Raw genomic sequence first — 10,283 nt, 5'->3', positions numbered from 1 at the left:
GCACTAAAGCAATTAGCCAGCTGCCCTCCGGGCGGTACCCATACCTACCTAGTGCCATTCACCACAGCGCAGATTACAGAGTAATGCAGGGTCCGCATTACTCTCTCTCGAACCCTCTCACCTCCAGTTCTTCCCCGTTCTCCCTTCAAAACACCTACTCCGAACCTCCACCATCGCCTCTTCTGGAGACCTTCAGGTACCCCTGCTCCCACCCCCACTCTCCTATTTCCAATACATAAGAATGATTTCCACACACTCTTCTTGTGCAACAGAAATACCAGTTTTACACATAAACCCCTTCAGCAAATTTCATCACAGCCATCTTCCACTGGTATCGAAGGCAAGTTTTTTGCTGTGATATTTGAAGATGGAAGAGCAGGAGCTGCTTTCCCGAGAAGTCATATGGACAGAAATGTTAGTGTTCTCGAGGGCTGTCCAGGTTCCTGATGTGCTACTTTCAAGTCTACTGAAGTTCAAGCATGAGTTTTCCAAACTACTACCTTAAAAAGCTTTCAGTTACTTTTTCACACAGCTGAGAATCCTGGGTGTTCAATTAAAAAAAAGAGATTGGGAACGTAATCCTCCCAAGAAGGAAGTGCTTCATACTTGACTCCGTTCTCCCACTCCAGGATAATGAGGACACCAAAACTCTTCGCCTGGAATCCCACAGCTGCATGCCAAAGTATGAATATTGCTAAAGAGAAAAAATATTGGTTTAAGAAAGAGAAGAGAAAAAGAGGAAGAGGAGAAGAAAGAGGGAAGGGCGAAAAGGAGATGGGGAAGGAGAGAGTAGAGAACACTGAACAAAGAGCAGAGAGGAGAGAGAAAAGAGTTTTTCAGGTTCCTCTCTAACCTCTTGCCATAGTAATTCCCTAAGCATCAGCTGTTGGACAATGTTCCATAGAGCTCACTGTTACATTGACTCCTGCAATCAATTTAGCCACATGAAACATTTAAAATCGTGTCATTCAGCCTCCTGAACATACATTAAGAATAGAAGTTACACCTCTTTAGGGAAGTTGAGTCCGAAAGTAATGAAGTTCCTGTCAATCATTCCCTTTAAAAACAAGCATATTGTCAGCCTATATAATTTTCTTTTATCCCATGGCCAAGAGGCCACTCTCATAACAGCAGGAACTTGTGCAAATGCTGGCATAAGAAGACAGAGTCAACATCATAGCCAGACCTGTGAAATCTACGTTCAAGATGGCTCTCGTGACAAGACCTCCTTTCTCCTTGCTGATCCAGAACCCAGATCTGGGCCTTGTTTAGCACCACGACATTGAAGCAGTGCTTTCCTAAGCAGTCTCATCCTTCTGGCCCGACCGCATATACCTGGTGTATGTTTTATTCTTCCCAAAGCACAGATCTTAACATGTTATCTTTCTGCTCAAAATTTTCTAATAGTTGTCTGTTTCCCACAGACTTTCATACAAGCGCATCACTATTGCTTTGAGATTGGCCACAACTGGCTTTCCATCTTCATCTTTATGATCACACCTTTCACAAGTGTTGTATATCAGCAGAGACATTTCTAGCTGGTTCCCCAGTATGTTCAATGCTTTTTGCCATGGTCATACTCAGTATTTCTTCTATCATTCTCCGTAATCCTCCTCCTATCATACCTATCCATCTCTGCCAGACACAATCTGATCCATCCTTCAACTCAGATGTCATTACCTTCCTGAAGTATTTTCACCAACCTCAAAGAGATCATGCTCTGAACTTCTGTTATGACCCTTACTCGTTACTGAGACATTTCTCCAACTCCTTCCCTACTGAAACCAGTGATGGACTTGTCAATATTTAGCAACTGGCTCCCTACAACCGACTCACTCCAAACAGTCCTGATATATAGTATTTGCCAATTTCCATGGTTTGAATACTCCCATCATGACTTCATGGTCAATTCTAAGCTACCAACATGGTGTCACTGAACCCAGATTTGTGAGGGTTGCAAAATTGCACACTAATTCCACCATATAGACACAATAGGTGGAAGTAATCTCAGTTGCATAAGTAAAATATAGATAAGCAATTAGAAGTCAATGAATTACCTTTGGTCCTCATAAAGTGTACTTGATTGGAAGCACATATCACTTAATTTTTAACAATGGTGTTGTTGAACAACTGGCTCATAAAATTCCTAAAACCAGAGCGGTGAGCACCCGTGAGCTGGTTAAAACCAGTTCTAGCACACTACTGCCCCCATTCTTTGCATGGCTAGGTAAGCTCCCTGCAGGAAGACACTGTATGTTTAATTTTCTCTTTGTCCCTTGTACAAGACAGGTTCTGGATAAAAAATGTTAGCCACAGGCACAAGAAAGTAGTGTGGACGTGAAGCTGAGGAAAGTACCCCGACCACCACGGTGAGTAGCCAACCTGCTCTGGGGCCGGGTTCTAGGTGAGGCAAAAGGGAGGAGAACATTCCAAAGGGGGCTGCTCACAGAAGGAAACCCTTAAGCTCAGAGCGAGGCTTCTCAAAGGCCTGGTGAAGAAACAATGCAAGGGAGGTGACATCACTACAGGAGGAGAAGGGGAAAGGAAATGCAGAGCAGGGCTGCTGGGAGCAGAGAGGCCCGCAGCTGGGGCACTGTGACAGGCAAGGTGACAAGCAGCACCTGGCCTGGTGTAGTGGATTGATAACTGGTGGTCAACTTATAACCCCCAGCTGAACTGAGTGAGTGGTGCTGGGTGTGGGAGGCCCACCTGAGGACTGTTGCCAGCAGCATAAGAGGCAGACCTGGAGAAGAAGAAGCAGGCTGTTGGGAGCTGAGAGGGGGTGATGGGAACTGAGAGAGGCTGTGGGGAGCTGGCTTTCCTGATGAACTTGGCTGTTTTCATCCTCCGAGGAGCTCGGGACCTCGCTGGCACTGAGAATGGCTTTGGTTCACTTTGGGGAGCTCTGGTCCTCACTTTGAGCATAGCTGCCTGGTTCCGGAGGGAAACATGGTGCACTGCCGGCCTCCTCGAAAAGCTTGCTGCGTCGGCTTCCCTGATGGGAACTCGGCCATCCTGATCATCGGAGGAGCTCGGGACCTCACTGTTGTTGAGGATGGCTGTGGTACCTTTTGGGGGAGCTCTGGTCCTTCTGAGCATCACTTCCTGGCTCCAGTGCAGATCCCTCAGCCTGCTAGCACAGATCCTTCTTCCTGCTGGTACAGACTTTGTAGATTCCGCCGCTGACCTTTGGGCCTTCCCAGCAGATCCATGAAACAGGTCTGCATGAGACGTTGTCATGGGCTCTGGGCCTCCAGTTGGATTCATGGGAGGCATTGTTATGAGCTCTGGGTATTCAGCTCAACTCATGTAGGACATTGTTGTGGCATCCAGGCTCTCAGCCGGATTCCTTGGTCTTAGTGTGTGGACAGATTCCCTGCACTCTTTTGTATACTGTTCTTTGGGTGACTTATAAATAATCATATAAAGTATGTGTCCTGTATTATGTTGTTCCCCTTGCAAAATAAGCCCCAAACCAACACACCTGGGTCTCCATGGCACTCTGGTCACCCTGCTCCTCACTCTCATTCCTCAAGGGATGCCACTGGGGTGAATCTGTTCTGGCCTCTTTCTCCTAGCCTCTAGTAGCTGCAGAAATCCCACCATTCCTGGGCTTAGAGACTTGTAGCTCTTCTCTGTGCCTCTCCTCCTGATGAGAACACCAGTCCTTATAGATAGGCACACCCCAAAGCCAGGAAGATGCATTCATACGATCTTTGTTTAACTGATTACTCTGGCCAAAACCCTATTTCTAAATAAGGTCACACAGATGGCCTTGAATTTTTGTGGGGCACTATTTAAGGCACTATAAACAGCACTTATTTGCTGGGCATGTTTCTAAATAATTTACTTGTATTAAATCATGTTATCTTCACAACTCTCCTAAGATGTGGACACTATCATGATCCCCATTTTACAGATAAGGAAACTGAGTTAAAATGAGGTTAAGTCCCTTGCCTGAGGTCGTACATTGAATAACTGCACTGGTTTCAAAGTGAGCCAGTTCATCTCCAAAGGCCATGTTCCAAACCAGCGTAATAATCTGCTATGAATAACTATTTTTAATATAGATGATTTCAATTTCTCATGCCTGTGCATTTTAGGAAAAGACCTGACTCAGCCAATAGTACTTACACACTTCTGACCAGGCAGAACCTAATCTTTAGATTATCAGCTTATTTGCAGGAGTATAAACAAAAGGCTGAATCATGACTTGCTAATTGTGCTTCTCTTTTGCGGATGCCAGCCGTATGAACAAAGACAAGTCAATAATTTTCTCTGGATCATTCTGTCAATTAATGTTTATTGAGCAACTACTACAAGGCAGGCAGTGGAGCCATGATGAACCATGAGGTAGACAAATCCCCCGGCCTGCTGGAGCTTCAGCGCTAATGGAGGAAACAAACTGGTCACTAACCAGGGAGTTGAGCAGAGGCTTTAACAATTAAGATTCTAGAAAGGACTGGGGAGGAGTGTAGAGTATGAACTTTCTGGAAGCAGATAAAGTAGAGGCCTAACTCCATCTAAGAAGCCAGGGAAGAGGTCTTTGGAACAGGTCAGTTAAGCTGAAACTTGAACGACCTCTGTAAGGTGGGAAAAGCTTTTGATGTACAGGAAACCACTGCTCTGAAGCTAGAAACTGAAAAGAACAGAGGTAGTTGAAGAAGCAGGAATCCTGAGCAATAGAAGAGGGAGCAAGGGTGGAGCAAAAGTGGCAGAGATGAGAACACTCAGGGCCACAAAGGATAATACCCTCTAGCTGAAGTGTGGTGTCTCAGTGGCCCCATCTATATCCAGAGCTAAGGATACTGACCCGGAACTGTTTGTTAAGAAGACTAACTGCAAAAACACGAGGTGAAAATGCCTAGCATAGTGTTGGGGACAGAAAAGACATTAAATGAATACTACCTGAATCTGCATCCGCTGAAGAGCTCTCCTGAACTCTCACCTAAGAGAATAAACAACCTTAAATTCTCTACTTCCTTCTTCTTTTCGGTACCAGGAATCAAACTCACAACCTTAAGCCTGCCAGGCAGGTGCTGTGCCACTGAGCTATACCCCCAACTCTCTATTTCTTTCTTGAGGGCTTGGTGAAGCTTTTATTCATAATCAAAAACACTGAAAACAACCTGAACAGATGATGTGAATTATCATTTTTCCTTGTTATCTAACAAGGTCATCTTAATGAAACAAAGCAAGCTGCACACACCTGAATTTCAATAGTTCTTGTTCTTGCTTCATTCATAAGCATAACGCTTCCTGAAGACTGCATGGTGTAGGACATCAGTCATAAAAAAATCATTGATCTCTTCAAACAATGATTCAGTAGTCTCTCTAATTACTATATAACGGCAGGCTTAGTATGAACATAGCAGAAGTAAGCCTACTTGAATATGATTTTTTGATAGCATCCTTAAATTTCAAGTACAATTTAGGTACTTTCTAGCACAACATGTATTACATATCTCTGCATTTCAATAAACCCCTTTCACCCCTATGTACAACACTCGATAGTTCAGGAAATATATCTTAGTGGTTCCCAACTGCTGCTTCCTCAAGTTGGCTCATGGTTGGTATTTTTCTTTTTTCTTCTTTTTTTTTCCTTTCGAGTGAAAACCATGAGTTCTCTGGAGGCAAGTATAAACCTGATTGTCTTCGAGTAAAAAGAATTCCTTTTGTTCTCCTTTCCTTCTCTTAAAGTTATATCACATGCAATCAAAGTGGCAGCTGTATTTATTTGAAATAAAGTGACCACAAGAGGAAGCCAAATGAATAATTTTAGTGAAAATTGTCACATGTAGTTAGCTTTATATGATGCCAAAGTGACATCTCTCTATACAGCCCATTTTTCCCCAAAACAAGAGGAAAGTTGTATTCCAAATAAAGTGCTTCTGCCCAGTGGATCTGGATTCAAGTACCTAACCCAGGTTTGTTACCCCCTACAAGTTTAGTGGCAGAAGTCTTGCTGCAAGACTTTCAATGATAAATCCTAAAAGGTCATGCAGCTCCTGCCTATCCAGAAGGGCTTTCCCACTGGGAGCCCCGGACTGCCATGCAAGAGATCTGACTCCCCTGTATCTGCTTTTCTGTGAAGAAGCCCAAGGCAGAGAGGAGGCTAGGAGAAAGTGCTCTGTGGTATTCCTGATTGTTAAGTCATTCTCGTGTAGCAAGGAGCTACAGGAATAGAGGCATCTTATTTCCCCAGACTAGCCCATATGCCCGCTGAATGTTACTGAGCACTAGCTGACGCCACAAGGAGCAAAAGAATCACCTGAATTCTTGACTCCTAGAAACCTATGAGGCTGATAAAATGGCTGTTATTTTTAGCCACTAAGTCTTGGGGCCATTTGTTACGCAGTAGCAGTAATAAGAGAGAGAAGCCACTGACTGAAGCATCATTTCCTTGGGCTAGCAGGATTTAGATAGACTTTCAGCTACAAGTTGGCAGGACAATAGAAATACCAAGAGTGAGCTCAAAGACATTCCTTGTGAAAGCCGGGCGTGGTGGTGCATGCCTGTAATCCCAGCTCTCGGAAGGCTGAGGCAGGAGGATTGTTGCAAGTTTGAGACCAGCCTGGGCTACAAAGTGAGCTCAAGGCCAGCCTGAATTGCATAGTGAGACCCGGTTTAAAAAAAGACAAAAACAAACAAGCATGTTTTTTTGAGTTATGTGGGTGAGCTCCTTTACTCCACACAACAGCCCTGTGAGGCAGGGGCTATTATTATATCCAGTTCACAGAAGAGGAAATTGAGGCACTGAAAAGTTAAGGGACTTGCCCCTTCTCCTGCAGCTCTTCATCGTGGACCAGGATTGGATGCAGCCAATGTGGTGTCAAAGACCCTCCCTTTAGTCACCGTGCTACATACAATCTCACTTAGATCGAACATGGATACGGAACCTTACCAAGGAGACCCGACCTCGTAGAAAAGGGGGTGCTGGGAGGAAAGCCTTATATGAGTACAGAGCCGGTTTCTTGGCCTGTGCACACCCACACAATCCATCTGGAGTGGTATTTTTCAGACAATTCAGTCGTGGGCTGTTCTGCCCCAGGTCAGTCTGACTCTGACTCACGTATGTGTATTTCCAAATGTCAGTCTCCAAGCTTAGAAGGCACTCACTCGAGTTCCTGCAAATCTTTCGGAAGACTCTCACCCTCTTCTGCGACCCAGTGACAACTGGTACATCACAGAGCTCATTACTGATGTACCTTGAACATAAGCTTTGTCAGTACTGCCCTAGATGCTGCAGGAAAGGCTGCAAAAATGATGGCGGCTGAAACTCACTGTGCACCCTGTGCATCTCAGGCACATCTTGTGCTCAGCCCTTCACATGTGATACCGTCTTCAAGCCTCACAAGAACATTGATCCCTGGTGTAACTATTATTGTTTTCACTGCCATTTTACAGGAGAGAAACTGAAGTTAATAGAGATTAACTAGCTTGTCCGAGGTCACACCGTGATTAAGGGGACAGCCAGAATTCAAACCGTTATTAGGTAACTCTAAAGACAGCCCGCTCACTCACCTGGAGTAGCGTTAATACACTGCTCTTCTGAACTAGAGGTTAAACATGAGAATCTCCCTGCCTTTCTGGGAGATTCTATTCCTGTCTCTTGTACCCTCAGTGGTTCAGTTCCCTTCCCTATAACATGGGAACAATAAAAATAGCACCTCTTCCACTTCCAGATCTATACCGGTGATAGCTATCCATTGTGTCAATGCCTACTTGGTTGGTTTAGCACAGTTCTGGTGTGACTGGTTGACTTACGTACTGAAGACAGAAGATTCGCCCTGGGTGTTAGTGACACCAACCAATAAGCTTGTAGCCTTGAGGGAATAAAAAGGGAAAGAAGAAGGAAGTCTCCCTTCTGCTTCTTCAGAGGAGCCCCAGTCTTCTCCATCACCTTTGGACGTCCATCTCGAGGCTTCCTGATATGGACTCACGTTGGACACTGCAGTCAGCTCCAAGCCTGTGACTTTTGACTGGATTCTCTGTCTCTCTCACACACAGACGGCCCTTTTGCATTCTTCCACCCCTGACTCTATAGGTGGCCATTCTATAGGTAAGCCTATCTTGAAAATCCTTTCATAATACCCAAGAGAAACAAAAACATATGCTTACCAAAAAAACCTTGTAGAGGAATGTTTACAGCAGCATTATTGATAATAGCCTCCAACTGGAAACAACCTCAATGCTCTTCAGTGGATGGATAAACAAATCAAGGTCTACCCATGCAATGAAATGTTACTGGGCTGAAAAAAAATGAAGTTTGGATCCATGCTACAATGTGGATGAACCTTGAGAATGTGATGCTAAGCGAAAAGCTAGACATGAAAGGTCATGTGCTATGTGATTTCACTGATGTGAAATATTTATATCAGGGGGAGCTAGAGAGTGAGAAAATTGATTAGTGGTTTGCAAGGGCTGGTACTGAGTGTGAAGTTTCTTAGGGGGGGGAGATCAATTGTTCTAAAATGGATTGTAGCAATTACTGCATATATCTGTGAATACACTAAAAATCATTGAATTGGGTACTTTAAAAAGGTAAGTCTTAAGGTATTTGAATTACACATCAATAAATCTGGCTTACCACAGGGTGTTGTTTGGCATACATGAATTAAGTGCCAAGCACCCTACCCGGCACCTGGACGGCACTGAATACAAGTTGGCTATTTGTTGTTGTTGTTTTAAAGCATTAGAAAAATGTACCGGAATGGACTAGGGATATTGGTTTTTGTTTGGGCACCACAAGAAATCACATTCAATTTTCACTCTGATTGTATTGTACTTTCTTGAAAGTCTTTAAGTCTCCTCCATTCTGTCATCTGAGACACAAAGTGAGAAGTGACAAATTGCAGGGGAGATATAAGAAAAACAAAAGCAAAATAAACCCATTATTTTTGTGGGAAATACAACCAGCAGTGAGAAAACACCTCCTCCTGTTTGTGTTTCAGGGATTGATTAATCATCAGGGAGATGGTCTCTTTCCTACATTGCCCCCTCCTCTATGCTTTGTGTCCCTCTCCCTCAAAGCGTTCAGCTACTTCACATCAACATTTTCCTTTAAAACTGCACAGCAGATGTACATACAAGGGAAAGCAGCGACTGGGATGCTACAAGCTACAGCAACAACCGCTCCTAGAGCTTCGTTCAAGGTGAAGCACTAGAAGACGCCCAAGTCCAGCTGTTGATTTGCTGCGGGAAAGCTGTAGCCATGAGATGAAAAAGGACAGCTTTGAGGCTGCCTCCATCTGCACAGCACTGAGCTTCTTCTCCAACCATAACTGCAAAGGAGGAAGGGAGTTGTAAAAGTGCTTCAAGGAGCTGGGGAATGAAACTATACTTCCCACCCTTCCCAAGTGTCTCATTTAACTTTCATTGTGGAAATTGGATTGTGTTGTTTGCAGCTGTTCTCCACTCGGGTTGCCTTGGCCTTGGCCTTGTATCCTACCAGGAATGTCCCCCAAATAACACGAGTGTATCACAGAAGGCAGGTTTCTGACAGTTTCTCTGCCTTGGGTTTTAGAAACAGAAGCTAATTTAGAGAAGGGCTATGTTCCAAAAATCCTTTGCTAAATCAGACCCTTCCATGCTGAGCTTACTGTAAATTCCGGGTCACAAATGGTTAATTAATGCAAAAGTAATTTAAATATGGAAACATTTGTAAGTACCTTGGTTCACAAACTTAATGCATTCCATGATTCTGTGGAAGATGGCCATGGTTGTGTTCCTCACCTGATAAAGAGTTTGTGAACAGAAGCAAAATCTTGCGGAACGCTTTTGTTCATGAATCAAATTGTTCACAAACAGAAGTGTTCATAAACAGAGGGATTACTGTGTTCACAACAGCAGAGCCGTGATTCTTTGCCCAAAACACATAGAGCTGAATGTTTTAGAAACCATAATGGTTTAGATTTACAAAATGTAACATAATGCATATAGTTGTATATGATGTGACACCCTCATCGGAGTCCGGAGCAGCACCTGAGGATTAAGACAGTAACTTTTCTGACATGAACTCAGATAAAATAGGGTAAATCAACTGTAAGTGGCCACATACCAGTAACCAGTTTGGGCCGCCGTCTAACATCACTAAATTTCGTTGGAAACTTGCCAAAGAAATTCAGTTTGCACATTGGATTGCAGAATTGCACACAAGGAGGAGGCTGTGAGCCTACACCTTTATGTATGCAGTACATAGCAATAGTGGCTGAGACCACTATTAGCATCACTTCCACTCCCTGCAGCAGTAAGAACTGGAAGAGGCTGAGCACTGAGTGGCA

The 10,283-nt window shown here is 44.1% G+C and overlaps 1 protein-coding gene across 1 annotated transcript in view; it reads right to left on the bottom strand.

The window, feature by feature from the left end:
* Positions 1-9,150: 9,150 nt before the first annotated feature.
* LOC102015419 (spermatogenesis-associated protein 7 homolog) overlaps positions 9,151-10,283 on the bottom strand; it is a 133,955-nt gene continuing 132,822 nt past the window's right edge. Inside the window, 2 exon segments of the mRNA XM_013505520.1 lie at positions 9,151-9,284; positions 10,061-10,241. Coding sequence (XP_013360974.1) covers positions 9,151-9,284; positions 10,061-10,241 — 315 coding nt within the window.

Source organism: Chinchilla lanigera, unplaced genomic scaffold (genome assembly GCF_000276665.1).
Source record: "Chinchilla lanigera isolate Chin_1 unplaced genomic scaffold, ChiLan1.0 scaffold00097, whole genome shotgun sequence".
Classification (NCBI taxonomy): domain Eukaryota; kingdom Metazoa; phylum Chordata; class Mammalia; order Rodentia; family Chinchillidae; genus Chinchilla; species Chinchilla lanigera.
The sequence above is the reverse complement of the archived record's forward strand: the minus strand, read 5'-3'. Positions and strand labels throughout refer to the sequence as shown.